This window comes from Pseudorca crassidens, chromosome 9 (assembly GCF_039906515.1).
Source record: "Pseudorca crassidens isolate mPseCra1 chromosome 9, mPseCra1.hap1, whole genome shotgun sequence".
NCBI lineage: Eukaryota > Metazoa > Chordata > Mammalia > Artiodactyla > Delphinidae > Pseudorca > Pseudorca crassidens.
Window position 1 is genome coordinate 104,972,156 of NC_090304.1, and position 24,177 is coordinate 104,996,332.

General features: G+C 47.7%; 1 protein-coding gene and 1 long non-coding RNA gene across 3 annotated transcripts in view; one reads left to right on the forward strand and one right to left on the reverse strand.

Annotated features, from left to right (window-relative positions):
- The window catches only part of BARX2 (BARX homeobox 2), a 70,626-nt gene extending 53,879 nt beyond the window's left edge, over nucleotides 1–16,747 (forward strand). The window contains exons 2-4 of the mRNA XM_067751566.1: nucleotides 5,232–5,529; nucleotides 10,526–10,610; nucleotides 15,774–16,747. Of these exons, the coding sequence (XP_067607667.1) occupies nucleotides 5,232–5,529; nucleotides 10,526–10,610; nucleotides 15,774–16,040 (650 nt within the window). The 3' untranslated portion in view covers nucleotides 16,041–16,747. The remainder of the gene's footprint in view (nucleotides 1–5,231; nucleotides 5,530–10,525; nucleotides 10,611–15,773) is intronic.
- Nucleotides 9,111–24,177, reverse strand: part of LOC137231047 (uncharacterized) — a 94,137-nt gene continuing 79,070 nt past the window's right edge. For both annotated transcript variants that reach the window (XR_010946363.1, XR_010946362.1), the window contains exons 3-4: nucleotides 14,047–14,223; nucleotides 9,111–13,638 (exon numbers count right to left, since the gene is read on the reverse strand). This is a non-coding gene — a long non-coding RNA (uncharacterized lncRNA). The remainder of the gene's footprint in view (nucleotides 13,639–14,046; nucleotides 14,224–24,177) is intronic.

Sequence of the window (24,177 nt, forward strand, 5' to 3'; positions counted from 1 at the left end):
AAACGAAGTCTTTGGTTCATGACAGTCATGACTCCCTCTCAGTAGCAGATAATGTGCTTGAATTTCACAAGTGTATGTATGAGCCAGGGTGGCGGGACAGCTGTCTTTAGTCAACATTTTCACATAGTGATAATTCTCAGGAAAAGAGAAAGACATACTTAATACATAGTGTTATACATTATTTGGCTTCTCAGTAACCCAAGTCCCCCACCCCACAATGTATGAGCTAAGTTATAATTCCCCCCTACTTTTAAAATCTAAATTTGATTTTTAGCCAAAATATAAATAGATGGCTGGAGTATCTCACAGTGCTTTTGTGAGAATATCAGATGCGGGTGTGTAAGTGCTCTGTGAAATGAGAGCTCTGGGCCGATCCTATTTTGTTGGAAATCGGGTCGTGTTTTAAAACAAGAAAGACATAGAGCAGCTGGCGAGAATACGTTTGGTCCCACTTTTCTGGTCCCATTGGTTTGCCTCTCAGGAGACGCAGTGCTTTGCTGCACACGCATTACCCACCCTGTGTCCTGGTCCAGCCACGCTTGTTCCTTCCTTAGGGACACATGTCAAATACGAAAACCTCAACACAGTGCTTCACGGCAATTGTATTTATTTACTACAACGATGGTCCTCCTGAATCCCCCAATATTTATCAGCATCCCAGTGGCCTTGTGGGTGCATCTCCAACATCAGAAGGTGCTCTCTGCCCCTGGGGAGAGGTGCAATTTTGTCACTGAATCTGCATCAGAACATTGGGTCAGGATTCCTGAAACTACAGACTTTGGTGATTAGAATGTTGCCTTAAATCACTACCATTCTTCTGAAGTTTTTTGTTTTGTTTTTGGTTTTTAATGAAGGTTTTCATTGGGTTTAAGCTTTATGGAACCAAATGGCATAAATTTCCAAAAGCTATTTTTAATTACTAGCAATTTCTTTCAACCTACCAGAGACAAGGATCATCAAAAGAATCATCTTTCCAGATAGTAACCTATAAGGTCAATGGAAGTCTAATAAATTTTCAGTGGGATTTGCTTTTTAAGAGACTAACAAGTTGATTCTAAAATTCAACTGGAAAAATTAATTAATGATAATAGCCAAGAAAACTCTGTAGAAAAGATAAAAAGGGGAAATATGTTCTGCCAGATAATAAAACTCCCTAAACCCTACAATAATAAAAGTGGAATGGTCCTATCATAGGACATACATTAGTTCAGTAGAATAGAGTCCAGAAACAGACACATGCATTCATGACGTAACCCAGCTATTTCTAGGGCCCCATATGGCCCAGTATCTATAGAATTATACTCAAAGACAACAGAAATCTGATTACAGAAGCCTTGAATGGGAAGATCTTTACTTTTACTTAAAGGAATATATTCAAGGATTTTACCCAGTACACCCCTAAAATGTTTTTCAGAAATCCTCTCAAAGTAGCCTTCACTCTCCCCAGAGTTGCAGACTCATGGCGGCCTCAAAAAAAATCTGCCCCCCTCTCCGATCCACCTGATTTCCTAACTCTTCTCTCCCCGACCCCTCCTCATTCCGCACACCCACTGCCCTCACGTAGAGGCACCTCACCTATTTATAACCATCCCGACAGAGGGCAGCCCTTGGGAAGGGTGGTTCTTGGCCCAGTTTGGCTGCTTGTCTAGAAAGCAGGAGATTCTCAGACTCCTGGTGACTAAAATTCCCCAGTAGACTCTCAGAATTCTGATAAACAAAAATTCCCAACTTCATTTCATTGGGAACTTAATGTACCTTAAGGCCGGCATTTTAAGTCATGGGCTAGTCAATAAAGGGTCTGGGGGTTGTTGGCTATCCATTTAGAAAAAATAAAGTGACATGTTTGTATTTTACAAAATAAACACTTTGTAACTATGTGTTTGAGTAGATTAGAATACATTATTACTAGATTTGGAACATATATATGTCTGTATATACACAGGAACAATTATGGAAGTCTACCTCTAAGATTTGGGATTGAAACCTGGGAGGGGAGACTTCTATTTCATATTTTTCTGAATTGTTTTAAAATTTTTATAAGAAATTGTGCGACTTTGGTAATGAAAACAAAATAGCAGTATAAGAAGCTTTTAGATACTTTTTAAAATATATTATAACTTTATTCTTTTTTTTTTTTTTTTTTTTCTTTGCGCCTCTCACTGTTGTGGCCTCTCCCGTTGCGGAGCACAGGCTCTGGACGCGCAGGCTCAGCGGCCATGGCTCACGGGCCCAGCTGCTCCATGGCATGTGGGGTCTTCCTGGACCGGGGCACGCACCCGCGTCCCCTGCATCGGCAGGCGGACTGTCAACCACTGTGCCACCAGGGAAGCCCCATAACTTTATTCTTTTTAAAATTAATTGATTTATTTATTATTTTTGGCTGCATTGGGTCTTCATTGCTGTGCGCGGGCTTTCTCTAGTTGTGGTGAGCAGGGGCTACTCTTCGTTGGGGTGCACAGGTTTCTCATTGCGGTGGCTTCTCGTGTTGCGGAGCATGGGCTCTAGGCGCGTGGGCTTCAGTAGTTGTGCACGCAGGCTCAGTAGTTGTGGTTTGCACGCTCTAGAGCACAGGCTCAGTAGTTGTGGCGCATGGCCTTAGCTGCTCCGTGGCATGTGGGATTTTCCTGGACCAGGGCTTGAACCTGTGTCCCCTGCATTGGCAGGCGGATTCCCAACCACTGCGCCACCAGGGAAGACCTAGATACTTTTTTGGAGAAGTAGCATTTCATAATGTATACAGACCCAAAACTACTGTCCCAGGTATCCTGATTTTCTCATTATAAAATATCATTTTTTTTTCATTAAAAGAATCCATGACAAAAACCCTCAAGTGTTAGCCTTGGCTGGAGAGTCAATGGAAGTCGTGATTTATTGTTTAATAGCTTTGTGGTTTCTACTGGGCCTTACTAGACATGTAGTCAAAGAACAAGAGAAGTTATCTCTTTTAATAACTATGACTGGGGTCCAAAACAGAAGCATGGAAATGAGTAAGAAGAGAAATGCCAACCCAGAGGAGAGAGAGCTTGAACGTAGCACCTGGGTGCTTCTGTGACCTTGGTTGGTTTTAACCCGGGACGAGTGTGAGTGATGTTTGGCTCCGACGCTCACCTTGCCCTTGTAGTGAGCTGTCAGGTCTGGGCTGAGTCCCAAAGGGCAGCCACAGAATCTTCTCTGTTTTCATCAGATATCAAGATGGGCTTGGGATGATGTGCTTTTGTGACATCGGTATATTAGAGTTTGAAAAATTCTTCGAAGTTACCTACTTTTACACACTTGTACAAATGACAAAACTGAGCCCCAGAGGGATAAAACTGTTTCCATAGGTAATGATGGTGACATTTTAAACCCAATACTATGGAACAATGAAAAGGAAGAGCTTTTTCACTTGAACTTTAAAGTATCAGCAAACAAAGGATGTTGCAGCCATCAACCATCAGCCACTATCTATCTCCACCCCGGTGGTGAGCCTTGAGGGAACTCAGGGTGGAGACAAATGGGCTGCCCGGCTGCCTGCTGCCAAGCCCTCGGCCACTGCAGCCGCCCCCCCCCCCCCCACCAACGGTGCCCCCTGAGGGGACTCAGGATGGGAAGGAACAGGACACTGGCCCCAGAGAGCTGAGGTGCACATCAAAGGAATGATTTCAGTGAGCCCAGACTCTTTCTTCCCATACATAGAAAAGCGCTAAATTCATTGACTTGAGACGTCCTGTTTTCTTTTTCTTTTTTCATTTTTATTGGAGTATAGTTGCTTTACAATGTTGTGTCAGTTTCTGCTGTACAGCACAGTGAATCAGCTATATGTATACATATATCCCCTCTTTTTTGGATTTCCTTCCCATTTAGGTCACCACTGAGCATTGAGTAGAGTTCCCTGTGCTGTACAGTAGGTTCTCATTAGTTATCTGTTTTATACAAAGTGGTGTATATATGTCAATCCCAATCTCCCAATTCATCCCACCGCCTCCCTCCCCCCCTCGGTATCCATACATTTGTTCTCTACATCTGTGTCTCTATTTCTGCTTTGTAAATAAGTTCATCTCTACCATTTTTCTAGATTCCACATATAAGTGATATTATACAATATTTGTTTTTCTCTTTCTGACTTACTTCACGCTGTATGACAGTCTCTAGGTCTATCCATGGTTCTGTTTAATTAACAGAATTAATCTTTTGATGTTCTGACCACCTGGTCTTTGTTGCAAAAACTCCTGTATATCCTAGTGCCCCCTCACCTCTTCAGAGCAGTCCCCCAGAGCTATCTGAGAGGCTGCCTCCCTGGCTTGAAGTCCTCAGAAAGTCCAAAAATATAAAACATAATTCTCAACTTTTAGGTTGTGCAATTTTTTTTCAGTCGACAAAAGAACAGATTCTTGGACAGAAAAGTCCTCTTGCCTTGAAATTCCTAAAGCAGAAGAGGCACAAAACTAGGGTGGAGGCCACCACACCCCCTACCCCTGCACACCCGTGACAGACATTGCTAATCAACCTCAGCTCGAATTCTTCAGCCAGGCTCCGACCCAGCCTGAGAATCCTCCTTAACACAGTGCCAGAGGCAGCCAGTGTAATGGATCTGAATTTTCACGTGAATTAAAATCTTTTTGGCCTCCTCTTCTAAATGATGCATCCGTGTGATTCATGATGTGGTAACAGCCCTGGACTTCAAGCCAGACCTGGTTTGACTCCTGAGTCTGCTTGTTCCTAGCTCTGTGACACCATCAAGTCCCTCAGGCTTTCTGGGGCTGTTTTCTTGTCTCTGAAATGAGGGAGTTGAATTAAATAACCCTTAAGCATCCTTCCAGCTCTGAAAAATGTTATGATTCAAGGTATGTAGACTTCTCAGGGAGAATTTATAGTTACAGCCACGTATTTTTACAAAGACCCGAGGTGCTTCTCAGGTGCACTGTATATTACAGATCCTTTCCGGCTTCCTTAAGTATGTGTTTCTAGCTATATCTGAATACTTCTTCCCATCTGCTCAGTGCCATTGACCCGTATTTCTGAAACCAGCATTTAGGGGTTCAAACGGGAGAGATGGGGAAAGGTTCACTTCAAACTAGACCAGGCTGAGCAAATCTGCGTGTGCCCTGCCCACCCAGCCTTCCCCCATTTATACGTCCCTGTGAACAGGAGGCCCTGCCAGACAGATGGGTCTCGGCCCGGGGTCCTCTGAAGGCCTCTGGCCCCCTTCCCCCACGGCTCCTGTGCGACCTGCCTCCCTGCTTGTCTTCCAGGCCCCGCTTCCCTTCGGGCATATCCTCTCCTCTCGGTGATCACCCGACAGCCCACAGTCATCCCCCACCTGGTCCCCGCCACCCCGGGAGTCGCCCAGGCTCTGTCCCGCCACCCGGCCGCCGAGGCCACCTCTGCCGAGGCTGCGGGCGAGAACCACGGCAGCAGCGAGTCGGAGACGGAGCAGCCCACGCCCCGGCAGAAGAAGCCCCGCCGGAGCCGCACCATCTTCACCGAGCTGCAGCTCATGGGCCTGGAGAAGAAGTTCCAGAAGCAGAAGTACTTGTCCACCCCAGACAGGTGAGGACACGGGGAGGGGACTGTCTGCCGGGAAGGCCCTTGAGCAGGGGGACTCCTTTGGTTCTCGGCGTGGGACGGAGAGCCACAGGACTGTTCTAGAGTTTGTGCAGGACAGTATGGCAGGAATCTGTCCATCCCTCGGCTCATGCCGCCTCAGCCTGGGTTTAACAGAAGCCAGCCCACGTGCATTCATCTCAGCCTGGGACCCTACCTGCTGCTGAATTTGTACGTCTCACTATATCCCTGTGTATTAGCTTCTCCAGTACAACCAGCAAAGCAAAGCTTAGCCAGTGCTTACCCAGGCTCTCTGTTGGGAAACAGGTTTGGTGTTTAAAGCCACTTGCACTTAGGGTCAGATGCAGTGGGACTGGACCCACAACTGGGGTCCGTGATCTCCTCAGGCCCCTCCCCAGCCTCCAACCCCCAACTGGCTCAGTGGGTCGGCCCGGCTCCTGCCTGGACGCGCTGGGTTGACAGGACTGTGGAGCTGTCAGGTGTCTCGCTAGATCTGACAGATAGCAAGTCAGAAGCATTTGGCTGAGATCTAAGAGGACCTGGAAGAGGGGCCCTTCTTTAAACCCTTCTGAGATCCCAGTGAGGGCAGCTGCGACCCCTGCTTTACTCATAGGCTTCAATACCTCTCCGCTTTCTTTAGTTCAGCATCTTAACAAAAAACTACGCTGCGAGAGTGTGTGTCTTACCTTGTCCTTCACACTCACTCTGGAATGGCCGAGCTAATGTGTGATCCTGTTTATTGGGAGGATTTTGCAGGTACTTTTTCCCTTCTTTTGCTCACTGCCTTGTCCGTATCAGGCTTGACCCTACTCCTATTAAAGAGAAGGGAAGGAAACTCAAATGCATCTCTTAAGCTATTTTATTAGCTGTTCGATCAAAACTTAAGTGAGAGAGGAGGCTGCAGATCCCTGACTGGAAGGGAACTTGTTTACCGATTCAGTTAGTTGAGCACCCACTGGCTGTGTGCCAGGCACTGTGGCAGGGATTATGGGTCCAGAAAGTAGCAGACAAGAGACCTGCTCTAGAGGAGGTCACGGGGAAGGACGAGGCTGCGGTAATGACATCACGACGCCGGGTGTGGGTGCCGGCACGTTCCCGTGGGCTGCAGGAGCACAGAGGTGTTGCTCAGGCATGTTGGCGGGGGCTGAGAAGCCTTCTCGGAGGAGGCAACCTCTTCAAAAGAGCTTTCATCCCAGGAGGGAGAGAGCCCTCCACAGAGGGAGCGACACATAAAAGGCACAGATGGGCTCGACGGGCGTGCTGAGGGCCCTGCAGGTGGTCGGGCGTCTCCAGCTTCAGGTGTGGAGGGGGGCATGGTGGGAGATGAGGCTGCAGAGGCGGGAAGGACCCTGTACATCTGGCCAAAGATTAGGGACTTTGTCGTGTAGGCTGTGCGTCAGCAGCCATGAAGAGCTGGAAGCAACATGGCCAGGTTTACTTTTCAAATCCCCACACTGGTAGCACCACAGGTGGCTGTTAGGGAAGAGATGGAGCAGGGAAAGCAGGTGGACAGAGTCCAGGGAGGGTCACTGAATGTCACCACCTGAAATAAGGTGGTGACAGTGGGAGCAGAGAGGAGAGACTAGATCGGAGAACAGTTCTGAGGCTGGAACAGACAGATGTTGGCATGAGGAAGAGCGCTGAGAATTCTGTGGTTCCTGGATGGGCCACCAGGTAAGGGGGACAAACATTATCTGAAGCTGGAAGACTGAGGACAGAGTGGGTTTGGAGGGGAGCGTGTTCTGTTTCGGACGTGAGCAGTTTGGGGCACCTTCGGGCAGACAGTGGAGACAGGGCTGTGAATTGGGGATTAATAAACGGGATCTCTAGGTATCGAATGGCTGCTCCGATGCCCCGAGCGTGTAATGGGGAGCCTCATGTACTTGTCACCCAGGAAGGGTGGGCACCCCGATTTAGGAATCAACGTGCTCAGGTGACGTTTTAGGCCTGCTTTGGAAGTCAGCAAATTGTTTTCGCAGAAACGTTTGTTCTAATTAAACCTCCTGGGGCTTCCTGATACCTGCCCAGGCACCTCTCAGGTGAGCTACGCGGGCTTCATCCACTTGCTGGGGGAGGAGAACCCTCTGGTGGGCGTGGAGGCTGCAGCCTGAGCCGCCCTGCCAGCTGTTCCCCACCTCATACGTGACCGGGGCCATGAGCACGCCCTCCTCCCACAGTGCACTCCCTCTTCCCCTTTGTTTGTTTCTCCGGTTTCCTGGGTGACCCCGTCTAAGCGAATATGCAGGGTAGTGAGAATTTGTAAGGGTGGCAGGTAATGAGAGAAGGCCGATGACAGTGAAGCATGTTTCTGGAGCCAGAGTGAGTCAGGGGCGCATTTTTCCCAAGTGAGCTCACCTCGTTTGCTCATGCGGTGGCAGAGCTGTGAACTTGAACCTTCCGTTCACTAATGCACCTGACGGCCTCAGGTGAACCGGACGGGAAGGCACAGGGGGAGCCGGGGGAGACCTGGGAAACCTGTGGGGTGGCCCCCTGGGCTCTTGATGCTTTAGTGAACAGCTCCTTGGGAAGCAGGGCTTCGTTAGTGGGGAGAGTAAGGGCTGCTGGCACTGGGAATTTACTAGCTTCAGTCTGTTAATCACTTTCAGTAAAACTGTCACCTTCCAGTGGCCCTTTTACTGGGACAAACAGATATGTGTGAATGCTGACTGAAGCCAGGAGCTGAAGTTCCTGGAAGGAACACGGTTTTTATTATCGGAGATTGAAATTGGGCTCTCTGGTCACAGCAGGGGGGCTGGGCCGCTGCACCTGGAGTGCCAGGAGCTGTACCTGGAACCTTCACTCCTGTACCTGCTGGTCTCCCTGATGGTGAGATGTCGCTCGTTACTCCTCAGCTTAGAGAAAGTTGCAGCTGAGGACTCGCACCCGAGATTCCCCGCAGCCCAGGCTGGCGGCTGTGCAGGCTGCTGTGAGATGGTGGACGTTACATCCACAGCTCAACCCTCAGATACCCCGGGGCCTCCCAAAGTGGGAGGCCCTGCTCAAGCTGTGTCAGGGGTGCTGCGTGACAAGTCCACGCTGCTCCAGGGACCAGGGTTGGGACCTTGGCGGGGGGTGGGGGGGGCGCAGCTCGTGTGGGCTCCTTCCAGCCAGAGGTGGTCCTTCCAGCGGGTGCTCAGGTGGACCTGGGGTTGTCATCAGTAAACACAGGTCAACACTTCCAACAGTCTCAGGGCCTGAGGTGGACAACCTCAGCCTGGCTCCCTTTCCCGTTTCATATGCTCCGCTCGGGTTGTCTGCGGCTCCTTCAGATGCAGCGTCCCCGAAGGCCTGAGCGAGAGCCTCCCTCCGACAGACCTATCTCGTACAAAAGGCCAATGAGTGGAGGGAGCCCCTGTACAGGGGGAGGCACACAGATGTCAGCAGACTTGAGCCCTACCTCCACTTCTTTCTCTAGGACCACCTAGCAGGGGTCAGCACAGTTTTTCCGTGCAGGGCCAGAGAGTAGGTATTTTAGGCTTTGTGGGCCATGCGGTCTGTGTCACAACTACTCAGCTCTGAGGTTGTAGCACGAAAGCAGCCACAGACAATATGTAAACGAATGAATGTGTCTGTGTTCCGATAAAACTTTATTTACAAAAAACAGGTGGTGGACAGGACTTCGCCGTGGTCGCTGAGAGATTCTAGTCTCTCTCAGCCTCAGATCTCTCATCTGTAAGATGGGAATAATCATACCTGCTTCACAGCAGGAAGGAACAGACGTGAAAAGAATAAACGAAAGGCATAAAGACGCAGACGTAGAGAATGGACTTGAGGACATGGGGAGGGGGAAGGGTAAGCTGGGACGAAGTGAGAGGGTGGCATGGACATAGATACACTACCAAATGTAAAACAACTAGCTAGTGGGAAGCAGCCACATAGCACAGGGAGATCAGCTCGGTGCTTTGTGACCACCTAGAGGGGTGGGACAGGGAGGGTGGGAGGGAGACGCAGAGGGAGGAGATATGGGGACATATGTATATATGTAGCTGATTCACTTTGTTATAAAGCAGAAACTAACACACCATTGTAAAGCAACTATACTCCAGTAAAGATGTTAAAAAAAAAAAAAAAAAGAAGAAACGAGGTGGTACATGTCGGGCTCTGCACACAGCCTGGGACGTGGTGGTGCTCTGGAAACAGGTGCCGTGTTGTTAGAATTAGCTCCAACTGCATACTTTCCCGGGAACGGCTTTGACATTCAGGGCTTTGCAGGAGGCTACAGAGAAATGCAGGACCACGCTCAGCCGTGAAATGGGAAGGAGGCGGCGCTACGGGTGTAATGTTTATTTTGGAAGCTGGCATCATAACATTTGAGGGCAGCCGTGGTGGATGAGTCAATCCATCGAAAGGTATTTGTGAGCCCTCGTTCTGGATTCAGAGTGCGGTCGGCACTTTCGCGACCGTAAAAGCAGCAGTTGAGTTAGTTAGGAAGTCAACTCTTGCAGTTCAGTTAGGGAGGCAGAAATAACTCATGTGAAGCAATCAGAGACCGGCGAGAACTCAGAGCCACCTGGGTGACGGGTAACCTGGGTAGAGGAGGCAACCTGCTTGGTGGGAGGGGCAGCAGCAGGCTCGCCCCCGGGAGGTGGGGCTTGAGCCGGACTGAGTGGTGAGCGGGATTCTGATAAGGAAAATACGGCGTTACCTTTTCTCCCCAGTTTGGATTTTGGAGCAGAGCCTTCCTTTTGTACAGGATCAGAGTAAGGAGCCTATCGGGTCAGGAAGAGGGCTTTGCAGTGAAGGCTCAGAAATGCTTTTCAGTTCCAGTGTAGACAGTCCTTGGGCCTGGGCATCTGTTTGTTAGCTTCCCAGAGTTTCCTCCATAGGATTCTTGGAAGGAAAGCAAAGCTCTTTGGGGAGGAATTGGTTTAATGGGGAGGTCCATGCGTTGGTAGCAGTGCCTAGAGGTAGCCAACAGGACCCCACCTTTGCTGCCCTTTCCCCTCTTCCTCATCCTTCCTCTGTCTCTCGTGCCTTGTAGGTTGGACTTGGCCCAGTCTCTGGGACTCACTCAACTGCAGGTGAAGACTTGGTACCAGAACCGCAGGATGAAATGGAAGAAAATGGTAAGAAAGAGAGTAGGTCTTACCACGGGCCCATCGTGACACGAGAAATTCTTCTTACAGGGCTGGTAAGGAGGCAGGAAGGACCATTTGGTGGTTTGAGCTCCAGAGATTGGAAGGCCTTTTAAGATGCTGGCTAGGAGGGAGGCTGTTTGAATTAATAGGATAAGCCCTTCTTTCTGACCTGGATTTCCTGACCAGAAGGATATTCTTTTTCACAGTTTCATTAGAAATAAAATAAAAAGAAAGCCCCCAAGCTTCTCAGTTGTGGGTTTTAACCCCACCGGCTAGACTTTTCAAAGAACTTCCTTCCCCCTCCCACCAACAGCTAAGAATTAGAAGCCAGTTCTCCTTGTTTAGAGGATATACAGGGCACATCTGCTCTTGTAGCTGTGTGTCCCCCTAATGCAGTGATTCTCAGCTCTAGTGGGCGGGGTCAGAGTAACCTGGGTGGCAGGTACAAATGCAGAACTCGAGGCCCCTCCAGGATTCTGCTTCCCTGTCCTGTTCCCAGGACAGGGGGTGTTAACCAGCACCCAGTTTCCTCTGATACGCATGGTATAGCGACTGGTTTCCCTAGTGCTGCTCTTGTGCCTAGCTGATGAGCTCTTCCATATTTGGTTTTTAAATGAACTTATTAGTATAAACATCTCTTTAAAAAAAGAATAAACATCTCTACATTTTGAGGAACTCTATTTCATAATGGTTTACCACCCCTCTTTTTTTGAAAAAGCACAGTTAAATCCAAAGTAGTTGGGTTTCACTTCCAGTTTCGTAAACCCCAAGGGTCAAGGTCAAAGGCCAGAGAAGAGAGGAGGGTTGGGATGAGGGTGGGAAGAAGCCTTGCTCCGATTCTTTAGAGACCATGTGCACCGTGGCCTCTGCACATCCTCGCTGGATGCCACTGGCCCCCTCTCCTCTCAGGAGCTCAGGCCTGCCTGCATGATGTTACAATTCGCTAAGGCATCTGCTCACAAGCCATGTTTCCTGGTGTCTCAAGGGATGGAATATGAATTTTTTTTCACAATTACCAAATAACTAAGGTCCCCCTACCACCTAGTTTTCAGAAAAAAAAAAAAAAGTTTATCAGTGTTTTTTGATAATAGGTAATAGATTTTGAGTTTTCTCAATTTTGTTTCTGTCCAATATTTTTTTTTTGAAAACTTTAGTTCTTGCTATTGCCTGCTAAGAAAGAGAAGACTAAATAAATAAATTGCAAATGAATATTAATGGAAATGGGAAGAAAGCCACCAAGGCAGCATTTATTATATCCCTAGAAAAAAATTCCTGGGCAAATTTCATCATTTCCTCTGGGGGGACTTGCCCCCCGAGGTGGAAGGATTTTCAGATGGTGGCGGCCTGGCCCATGAATGCTCTCCCAGTGACGTGGCAATGCCAGACACATGTACAAACACACATATATTGCATGCATCAACAGATACGTATTCAGTGTCTCTTGTGAACCACGCCTCGTCCTAGGCACCATAGGAAGTCATGGAACAAAATAGAGCCCTGTCTTCGGGAATTTATGATCCAGTTGAAGAAGCAAGGTCCAGGAAGCAGCAAAGGAGCACATTGTAATTAAGTGCTGGTTGTTTATTTATAGATTTAGAACCCCATAAGAGTCCAGAGGAGAGGTATTGGGACAGGTTCAGGGAGAAGGTGCAATTGAAGGATAAGTAAGATTCAATTAAATATACTGTTGCTCCCCAACTTCTAGACTAAGACACCCATGAAACCTTTTGGGGGATTGATCTCTAAGGGAACCAGATTTGGGAGCTGGCAACACTGGGCCGTGTTCCCAGGCGTGCCCCTCCCTGGCTGGTTTTGGGCAAGTCCCTTCACTGCTTTCTGTGCAAGTTCCACCACCCACCTCCTTCCCTGTCCATCATTATCATCGAAATCAGTGTCTCCTGAGTGGCAGAGGCATTGTTTAAGTTGGTTAGCAACGATCTTTTCATGCGTCAGACGGTGAACGAACTGACAGCCTGCCATCTGTGCCAGCATCGCCCGGTGCCCATGGGGGACACGTGTGCCTCTGCCTCTGACGTCACCTGTTTTCCACCAGCCACTGCGCTGCTGGCACAGCCGTGGGCGGGGTGTCGATGGTTATTAATGTCGTATGAAACAAAATGGAAGTAACTTCACACATTTAACTTCAGAGAGCATTCCACAGGCCAATCGGATTCAGGCCCCTTTGGGAAACAAGACTCCATTTCATTTCATCTCGTGAGCACTTACTTTCACCAGGCAATGGAGATGCAACCATAAGACACCAACCCATCCATTAAAAATTAAAATTCAGGGCTTCCCTGGTGGCGCAGTGGTTGAGAGTCCGCCTGCCGATGCAGGGGACATGGGTTCGTGCCCCGGTCCGGGAGGATCCCACATGCCGCGGAGCAGCTGGGCCCGTGAGCTATGGCCGCTGAGCCTGCGCGTCCGGACCCTGTGCCCCGCAACAGGAGAGGCCACAGCAGTGAGAGGCCCGAGTACTGCAAAAAAATTTAAAAATTAAAAAAATAAAATAAAATGCAGTACAACGTCACACCCGCTAGGATGGCTAGAATCAAAAAGACATAATAACAAGTGCTGGCGAGGATAAGCAGAACTGGAACCCTCATATTCTGCTGATTGGAATGGAACAGGGGGCAGCTGCTTTGGAAAACAGCCTGGAAATCCCTCCAAAGGTTAAACACGGAGTTACCATTTGACCCAGCAATTCCACTTCTGGTCATATACCCAAAAGAAGTGAAAGCAGGCACGGAAACAGGTATCCGTACACCCGCGTTCACAGCAGCGTTACTCACAGTATTCAGAAGGCAGAAGCAATCCAAGTGGCCGTCAGCTGATGAATGGATAAGCAGATTGTGGTATATCCATACCATGGATATTATTTGGCCAAAAAAAGGGATGAAGTACTGACACATGCCACAACATGGATGAACCTTGGAAACGTAAGTCAAAGAAGCCAGTCACACAGGACAACACGTTGTATGTTTCCCTTCATGTGAAATGTCCAGGACAGGCAAATCTGGAAAAACAGAAAGCAGAGTCATGGTTGCCTAGGGTTGGGGGGCAGGGGAGAAGTGGGGAGAGGCTGCTAATGGGTACGGGCTTTCTTTCTGGGGGTGATGAAAACGTTCTAAAATCGGATTCTGATGAGAGCTGCACAATTCTGTGACTATACAAAAAATCACTAAGTTGTGCACTATAAATGAATGGAATGTGTGGTATGTGAATTCTATCTCAATAAAGCTTTTTCTAAAAAAAGAATTTATGGTTTATCAAGTTACTACATTCATTCTTACAATTCAGCACCCGGAGGTCTGCTGCTCTTAGAGGAAAGAAATATAGTCAGTAAATATTTAACAACTGCATAGAAAGTTAGGTGCAAGTTAGATGCTTGGAGCACAAAGCAAGGGACAGATGCAGGAGTTACCTTCAAAGAGCTTCTGTTCAAATGAGGAAGCTGAGATCACAAAAGGCGTAGAAGCAGCGAAAGTACATCCCGCTTCTGATTATCTGCTAATCCAGGTCCTCCTGAAGCCCTTCTCACGAGCTGCCCAGGTCAACAGCTGCACCAGCCAGAGCTCAGAGCCAGTGGAAGAAGGAGTGCCTGTTATAACCCAAAGTAATAAAAATATTTTAAAAATTATCCCTGCCTACCTCATCGGACTCTCATGTAAGTCACGAATTGGGATAATAAATGTGCAAGTCATTTGCAATCAGTGAAGGCCATTGGGTTATCATTATTTTGCTTACATTATATCTTTCTTCAATTCTATGGAAAGGCCTGTTGAGAAAGGTTAGTTCATTCGATGACAGCCGTTGAACGCCTGCTGTGTGCAGGGACTGGGGGGGAGGGACAGGCAAGTAAACATGCAGTGACAGGCGTATCCGAAAAGTGCTCTGATAGGATGCTCACAGGGCATTTAACTTGGACTTGGGAGGTCCAGTCAGGCTCCCAGGAGAGGCACTGTCTCAGTGGAGTCACCCAGGCAAGGAGGGTGGGAGGCAGATTCTGGAACACTCAGGAACACTTCTGGCCCTTACCCTACATTACCTGTTGGTTCCCCTCACCATCGCCCTGTGCAGGAAAGTATGCTTATCCCCATTTTACAGATTAGGAGACTGAGGCTCAGAGTCTTTAAAGGACTGTCCCAGAGAGAAAGTGGATAAGGAGAACAGTTAGAATTTAATCTAGTTATTCCACTTTCAAAGCTAGAACACTCTCTTCTGTGCACTACTGCCTCTTTGAACACTACAAAACCATGTTTCATGACGTCTTTTTTTTCTGATTTCAGAAATACTTATACATGAGCATTGTTGAAAAATTAGAAAGTACAGAAAAAAAAAACAATGAAAAAATTTTAAATTATCCATGATCCTGAGACTACAAACAGGGTGGTGTGCAGTTGTCTAGCCACCAAATTAAATTATGCTGGTTTAGAACCCGTTTTTCACAAAAATATATTAATAATATTTCCCATGTTGTTATACATTCTCCTATATAATGGCTGTAATGGTTTTCAAGTGTTCTCTCTTTGCCATATACTATAATTATGTATTCAATCATACGGTGGAAGCCTTAGAGTATGTTTTTTTGCTGTTAGAACTGATTTTTGCGATTATAACCAATTTTGTGATGAACATTTTTGCACATCAGTCATTGTCCCAGTCTTTGATGACTTCCTTAGGCTAAATTGTTAGAAATGGAATTTCTGTGTCAAAGGGTATGAACATTTTCAGACTTTTGATTTGCAGTCTCAGATTGTCTTTTGAAAAAGCTGCACCAATTACACTTTTACACTAGCATATGCGTGTTAATTTTCCTGTTTGCTACAAGTATTGTCTTTTCCTTATAACTTGTCAACTTATCACATTCATATTTTAATTTTCATTTCCTTCCCCGTCATTGAAGTTGGATTTTTTCATGTGCTTATGATCATCGTATTTAATACCAATAGAAGTGATATTGACTAAAAGTGCACTGCGTCTTTCATGGATGCAGCTGTCTTTGTAGACTGCAGGTGACCCATGGAGAATACTTTTTGCCATAACTTGCGACTTCACTGCTGGGAAGGAATGGTTTAGAGGCCTTGGGAGTGGGAAAGTGGAGGGAAGGAGTTATTTCTCAGGTCTGATGACTGTTTTTCTCCCACGTAGGTTCTTAAAGGTGGACAGGAAGCGCCCACAAAACCCAAAGGTCGTCCCAAGAAGAACTCCATCCCCACATCAGAAGAGATTGAAGCTGAAGAGAAGTTGAACAGCCAGGCCCAGAGTAAGGAGCTCTGGGAGCCCTCCCAGGGCCAGGAGGGGCTCTGTGACACGCAGAAACCAAAAGTGCACGGTGTCCCCGCAGAGGTGGCTGAGCCCCTAGACCAGCCCCAGGAGTTACCAGTAGCTTCTTCGGAGCCCCCACCATCAAGCTAAAATAAAACTCTTGCAAGGAGCGGGAAGGGGGAGACTGGGAAGAAGGGAAAGAGAGAATGCAGGGAGACCAGGGAGAGGAAAGCTTCCGACAGCTGGTAACTTGGGGGGAGAAGACCACCGCCGGCTCCCTCCCTCCTGCCCACAGGTCTCACCTCGAGACTTTGAGGAAGACTTGCTGCCTTTGGCCTGCTCTTCCTGAAAGGCTGCTTTAGCCACGGATGCCCTTGACTAAGGGACACAGTGCCTTGGAACTGCCGACCCCAGCTGGGGTGATGCCGTGGGGCTGTCCGGGTCCAAGCCCCCCGGTGTGGTAGAGGATGCTCCAGCCAGCCTCTGGACAGCCAGCCGTCAAAGCAGAGCGGGATGCAGGAGTGGGCAGCATGCCCAGGTTCCTTGCTGACTCAGCACTTATTTCTGTAGTTTTAAAAGAGAATTTAATGTTTTTGGTTTTTTTTTTTTTTTTTTGGCAGGGCGGGGTTGGTGAGGGTGGGCAAATAAGAGTTGGGGGAAGGGAGTTCTGAGTTAATAGAATAAAGTTTGTTTGAAGACACGTGTGCCTTTGTATCCATTGTAAGGTGGTCAGGTGACCCAAGAACTGATAAACCTTGTTTTTCTGGCTTCATTAAGTTTCCATCCCTGAAGCTGCAATGCAGATATGTTAAGATAACTTTTATTTTTTAATTCAAAATAAATCTTTCAAAAAAGGATTGGGTGTACTCTTTCTTCTGGGGAGTGTATTTAGCCCTTCTTTTTTTCTTAATCTATTTTTTAATTGAAGTATAGTTGATTTACAGTGTTGTGTTAATTTCTGCTATATATAGCAAAGCAACTCAGTTATACATATATATACATTCTTTTTCATATTCTTTTCCATTATGGTTTATCACAGGATATTGAATCAGATGAATGGATAAAGAAGATGTGGTACCTATATACAATGGAGTACTACTTAGCCCTTCTTGAATATGTCCTATGGAAAGAGAGACGGAGAGATGGCCTGGCTCCCTGGGCTTTAATTTCCCCAGAAGGAACATGTAAGATTAGGCCAGGCCCACTGGTGTCCAAGTGCAGAGCAAATGGAAACAGCACGAGAGAAACGGGAGCAGGGCCTCTGCCCCCCTCACCTCCCACCGTCTCCTGCCCAGGGGGCTCTGCTGTAGCCACTTTACACGATGAACTTCCAGCTTTCAAAAAGTGTTTTACTTTTTCAAAGAGACAATAAATTCATAGGTTTCAAAAGTCAAGCTATATGAAAAGAAGTCTTACTTCCCTCCCGCCCTCTCCACCCAATGCCCCCACCTGCTACAGGGAACCGTTTTTACTGGTTCTTGTGTATTTTTCTATAGTAAGTAGCCATTTGAATGATAGGCTCTACAACTTTTAACAAAAGAAAAACTGAGAACTACTTGGCTAGATGTGCTCTGTGGTTTTAAACTTAAAATCACGTCCTAGGGCTTCCCTGGTGGCGCAGTGGTTGAGAATCTGCCTGCCAATGCAGGGGACACGGGTTCAAGCCCTGGTCTGGGAAGATCCCACATGCCGCGGAGCAACTGGGCCCATGAGCCACAACTACTGAGCCTGCGCATCTGGAGCCTGTGCTCCGCAACAGGAGAGGCCGCGACAGTGAGAGGCCCGCGCACCGCGATGAAGAGTGGCCCCTGCTCGCCACAATCAGAGAAAGCCCTCGCACAGAAACAAAGACCCAACGCGGTCAAATAAATAAATAAAACGAATTTATATATAAAAAAAAAATCACGTCCTACTTTTAATAAGACCAGGAAAGAGGTGGGTTCCAGGCTTCCGAAAGAGAAAACTCTGACTCTGCTTCTTGCCCGACTATCCTGCAAACGGGCCTGAGGCCTGATCTCACGGGGGCTGTTCCCCTGACATGTTCACGTGTGATGTCCTACAGGGCACAGGGCCCCTTTTATGGACCCCATAATTATTAATTACTCAGTAATTCCCGATTGTGGGCTGGGGAAATATAAACTGACTTTAATAATTGCCTCAACTAGGAAGTAAAGCCTGTCACTAGTTCTGTAAAACAAATCATATACTTCTTTCTAAAAAGTTAAACGGGAGTATCTGCTTGTTTTTAGTAATCTGGCTTCCTGCTTCCCTCCATTTACATGGACAGTGACTTCAATTGCTTTTCTTTTTGACATGTTTTTATATCTTTTATTAGTGCTAAAAATTTCAGGTACTGTGGTGACTATTCAGGGTGGCTTTTGTTTAAAATTTAAATATCGAAAACTCATAAGCCTGAGAGCTTATAACATACAACTCCTTTGGACAGGAATGGATTCAAGCCGCCTAGTGACTACCATTTCGACTTTGCTTAAGGCCGCACCTTCCTTCCCCTGGATGTTGAGATCAACAAAGAGAAAGCAGTCTCTTTCTTACTCTGTGAATACACCAAGGAGGTAAGGGTCTGGCGTCCGAGAACCAGTCTGTGTAGCCCGCCCCAGCTGCCGGCAGGGCTTCTTGCTCCGTGCCTGCGGGAAGCTCCCTCACCTGCGGCCCACCCCACACACGGCTTTGTGATCTGCCCACCAGGTGGTGTCACCGTGGCCAAAGCAAGCAGGTGAGTCTGTGCCAGCTTATTCTCCCTCCTGAGGAACTGTTCCGTCCTGCCCTCCCACCCCAGAAAGGCCATCATTTGGACACTGTTTTCTTAGGCTGGTTTTTGCTCTCTGGGTCTGGACTCTCACAGTCCTTCTCTCAGGTGTCTGACGGTGACTGCCATTGCACAGGTACAGATGTACGTACACACACTCGGTTTTCCCCAGCCTAGTTCTGGGCCCTGTTTCTGACTTCCAGCCCTGAGTTCCTGGCCCGTCATCTTTGGTATTGTTTCTTGGCCCTAAGGGTTCATGGGATGAGTGGGGAGTTGAAGAGCCTGGATTATCTTTCCTCCTGTTTTGGAAGCCCCGAGCCCAAGGTCACCTCCACTGACAAGCCCTGGGCTTATCCTCCAGCCACAGCTAGGCAGAGCGCAGCCCCGTGGATCAAAGATGGGTCTGAGCGAGGCCCTTCCGGCGCAGGTGGGCACTGATTTGGGGCCACGCCCTGGTCCTTCTCCACACCCATCCTTCCCTTTTCCCTCCAGTTCCCGAGCCCTGTGACCGGCACCCGGAAACCAGCTCCACAGGTTCCTACGGGGGACCATTTCCTCTCTTTTTCACCTTCTTTCTCAGAGGCCTCTGGACATCTGTTCCCCTACAGTCATCTACCTTTGAGGACCGTGCTGAACAACAGCATTCTCTCCCTTCTCCGGCATCCAGGATGGTGACCCCTGAGGGTTCAGGGTCTTACTTTAGAGTCCGGTCACCTGCTGCCTTTTGTTTTCCAGAGGAAGGGAGAGGGCCGAGGCAAACTGACCACCGAGGGAAGCTGACCACGCGGCATCCCAGCCTCCCTGTGAGGACGCGACAGGCTCTTTACACGCGCTTTTAGCTGGTGTTGCCCCTAAGGCTGCAAGATGGGCCGCTGCTTCCAGTTTTACAGGAAGCCCCATTCATCAGAGCGAGGTTCAGCGTCTAACCCTGGGTCGTGTAGCTGGTCGGGGACCATGCTGAAAACCAAGCCAGGGGGCCTGAGTCCCTGCAGAGGGTTTTCACGGTTAGCGTGCCCTCTCTCCCCCACTGGAAACCGCCTGTGCCTTTTCAGGGGTTGGAAAAACTTCCACGGCAACAGGCTCCCTGCACTTAGCTTCGTCCTAAAGCAGGGGTTTGGAGGAGGCCTCCCTGCCTCTGCTCCACCGCCTGGGTTCCTGGGGCAGGTCCCAGCCTCCCAGAGTGCCCAGGGGTGCTTGCCGAGCACTGCGCTCCTGTTCTGGGTCACGGCGCCCCCGACTGGCCTACACGCCCCTTCTCTACAGTCTACAAAGGTCTGCTGAGACAACACTCACCGAGCTTGACTCAGACATCGCCCCCAGTGGGTCTCACGCTGTGAGCTTCTGGCCCTCAAACTGGACCGGACAGATCTATCAGAAACCAACCTTAACTGGGCTGGTTTCAGGTTTGTCTCAGAGACTGGTCGGTTCTAGAACCGTCTTAGAGAGGGGGCCTGGAGACCTCAGTGACCTCCCCTCAGAGTTGTTTATAGATTCCCCTGCCCTTCTCACCACCCTTCAACTTCGTTCCACCCAGCCTTGCCCCATGCCCTGGGCCACGCCTGGGCTGGAGCTGGACTGCAGGGCACAAAGCTCTTTCCTCAAGAAGCTGTGCTCTGTCAGCCTGGTCGCGTGTTGTTGTCTCAGCAGAAAATGAGCTGGGACTTCGCAGGACCGGGTTAAAGACTGTCCCCGTGGCTTCCCCAGCAGCCCTGGTCAGCCTCTAGGCATTTGCCTGATCCACTGGTAATTTTCTGTAGGTGCTGCCTAAACCTTACCCCCATCCTATTTGAAGAGCAGGAAGTATTGGGATTAGAAAGCTGAAATGTGCTTTGCACACACACACACAGAACACCTGCTTCTCAGGATTTCTATGCACTGAATTACCTGTTTGCCTAGAGCACCGGGGGCTGCTGCTGTGTGTACACAAACCTCCCCTGCGATTCTCTCCTCTCCACCACCCTCACCGAGGCTGCACCTTCCAGGCTTCTCCAGAGGCTTCTCCCTCCTCTTCTGATCCTTCAGCCCTGCTCTGTGAGGCTGCGTCCCAGCTGCTCTGTGCCCAGGAGACAATGCCCTCTCCCTGCCCGCCCTGCTTCTGCTCCCTTACCCTCCTCAGCATGAGTTTGAAGCCACCTCTTCTGTCCCTTCAATAACCTCACCTCTATCCCAGTCTAACCTGTTCCTTCCTCTCTCGCTGCTTCCTCTAACTGCATCGTTTGTCATCATCACGGTGGTCCTGCCATACTTCCAAAGAGCACACGGATTTGTTTTGTTTCCCTGTTAGAACGTAAATTCCTCGAGGCTGTTTTTCAGAGTTTCTTTTTCTGCACGGAGACTCCCAAGGCACTTGGAGGATCTAGATGTTCCTGGTGTCCTGCTGACACCGTTCCTGGCCCAGAGCTTCTGAGTTCTCAGCAGGAGGGAAGGTCCAGCTCTTGGCCATGAAGCAGCTCTCCCGGGCACTGACCCCTGTTAGGGCCTCGCTCGCTGGCTGCAGGGCTGGGGGGTGCCAGCATTTTTCAGAGACAAGAGAGAAGGCGAGCAAAACACCTCTGTGGTCTGCAGAAACAGTCCCATCTGCCAAGGGAAGCAGTGTCAGGCCGCTTCCCCAGGGACAGAGGGTGGAGGGGGTGACGGGGAGCCCCAACTTGGTGGCCCACAAGGCCAAGGGTCAGTTCACCCCCATCTTGTTAACTCTTTGGGGGAGAAGGTGTTGATGGGGCTCTGAAGAAGATGCCCTTGGAAGATTCCCCTTCAAGGAGATCGCAGACGGGGTTGCAGCCAGCAGCCTGGGAAAAAGACGCATACAGAAGCGTTTGTCTAAAAGAGAATTAACATCCTATTTAGGGAATTCCATGGTGGTTCAGTGGTTAGGACTCTGCTCTTTCACTGCTGAGGGTGCAGGTTCAATCCCTGGTCGGGGAATGAAAATCTCACAAGCCATGGCAAATAAAAATAAAGCCATGTGGCCAAAAGTAAATAAATGTTTTATGCAACATATTTTACTTTTTTAAATTATTTTTTATACAGCAGGTTCTTATTAGTTATCTATTTTATACATATTAGTGTATACATGTCAATTCCAATCTCCCAATTCATCCCACCACCACCCCTGCTTTCCATCCTTTGTGTCCATACTTTTGCTCTCTACATCTGTGTCTCTATTTCTGCCTTGCAAACTGGTTCATCTGTACCATTTTTCTAGATTCCACGTATATGCATTAATATATATTTGTTTTTCTCTTTCTGACTTATTTCACTCTGTATGACAGTCTCTAGGTCCATCCACATCTCTACAAATGACCCCATTTCGTTCCTTTTTATGGCTGAGTAATATTCCATTGTATATATGTACCACATCTTCTTTATCCATTCGTCTGTCGATGAGCATTTAGGTTGCTTCCATGACCTGGCTATTGTAAATAGTGCTGCAATGAACATTGGGGTGCGTCTTTTTTTTTTTTTTTTTTGCGGTACGCGGGCCTCTCACTGTTGTGGCCTCTCCCGTTGCGGAGCACAGGCTCTGGACACGCAGGCTCAGCGGCCATGGCTCACGGGCCCAGCCGCTCCGCGGCATGTGGGATCCTCCCGGACCAGGGCACGAACCCGCGTCCCCTGCATCGGCAGGCGGACTCTCAACCACTGCGCCACCAGGGAAGCCCGGGGTGCGTCTTTTTGAATTATGGTTTTCTCTGGGTATATGCCCAGTAGTGGGATTGCTGGGTCATATGGCAGTTCTATTTTTAATTTTTCAAGGAACATCCATACTGTTCTCCATAGTGGCTGCACCAATTTACATTCCCACAAACAGTGCAAGGGGGTTCCCTTTTCTCCACACCCTCTCCAGCATTTTTTAGATTTTCTGATAATGACCACTCTAACCGGTGTGAGGTGATAACTCATTGCAGTTTTGATGTGCATTTCTCTAATAATTAGTGATGTTGAGCATATTTTCATGTGCTTCTTGGCCATCTGTATGTCTTCTTTGGAGAAATGTCTATTTAGGTCTTCTGCCCATTTTTTGATTGGGTTGTTTGTTTTTTATAATACTAAGCTACATGTGCTGTTTATATATTTTGGAGATTAATCCTTTGTCCGTTGATTTGTTTGAAAATATTTTCCCCCATTCTGAGGGTTGTCTTTTCATCTTGTTTATAGTTTCCTTTGCTGTGCAAAAGCTTTTAAGTTTCATTGGGTCCCATTTGTTTATTTTTGTTTTTATTTCCATTAATCTAGGAGGTAGGTCAAAAAAGATCTTGCTGTGGTTTATGTCAAAGAGTACTCTTCCTATGTTTTCCTCTAAGAGTTTTATAGTGTCTGGTCTTACCTTTAGGTCTTTAATCCATTTTGAGTTGATTTTTGTGTACGGTGTTAGGGGGTGCTCTAATTTCATTCTTTTACATGTAGCTGTCCAGTTTTCCCAGCACCACTTACTGAAGAGACTGTCTTTTCTCTATTGTATACCCTTGCCTCCTCTGTCATAGATTAGATGACCATAGGTGTGTGGGTTTATCTCTGGGCTTTCTATCCTGTTCCATTGATCTATGTTTCTGTTTCTGTGCCAGTACCATATTGTCTTGATTACTGTAGCTTTGTAGTATAGTCTAAGTCAGGGAGTCTGATTCCTCCAGCTCTGTTTTTTTCCCCTCAAGATTGCTTTGGCTATTTGGGGTCTTTTGTGTCTCCATACAAACTTTAAGAAGATTTCTTCTAGTTCTGTAAAAAATGCCATTGGTAATTTGATAGGGACTGCATTGAATCTGTAGATTGCTTTGGGTAGTAGAGTCATTTTCAAAATATTAATTCTTCCAATCCAAGAACATGGTATATCTCTCCATCTGTTTGTGTCATTTTTTATTTTTCATCAGTGTCTTATAGTTTTCTGAGTACAGGTCCTTTACCTCCTTAGGTAGGTTTATTCCTAGGTATTTTATTCTTTTTGTTGCGATGGTGAATGGGATTGTTTCCTGGATTTCTCTTTCTGATCTTTTGTTGTTAGTGTATAGGAATGCAAGAGATTTCTGTGCATTAATTTTGTATCCTGCAACTTTACCAAATTCATTGATGAGCTCTAGTAGTTTTCTGGTGGCATCTTTAGGATTCTCTATGTATAGTATCATGTCATCGGCAAACAGTGACAGTTTTACTTCTTCTTTTCCAATTTGTATTCCTTTTATTTCTTTTTCTTCTCTGATTTCCATGGCTAGGACTTCCAAAACTATGTTGAATAATAGTGGCAAGAGTAGACATCCTTGTCTTGTTCCCGGATCTTAGAGGAAATGCTTTCAGTTTTTCACCATTGAGAATGATGTTTGCTGTGGGTTTGTCATATATGGCCTTTATTATGTTGAGGTAGGTTCCCTCCATGCCCACTTTCTGGAAGAGGTTTTACCAAAAAATGGGTGTTGAATTTTGTCAGAAGTTTTTTCTGCATCTATTGAGATGATCATATGGTTTTATTCTTCAATTTGTTAATATGGTGCATCACATTGATTGATTTGCATATATTGAAGAATCCTT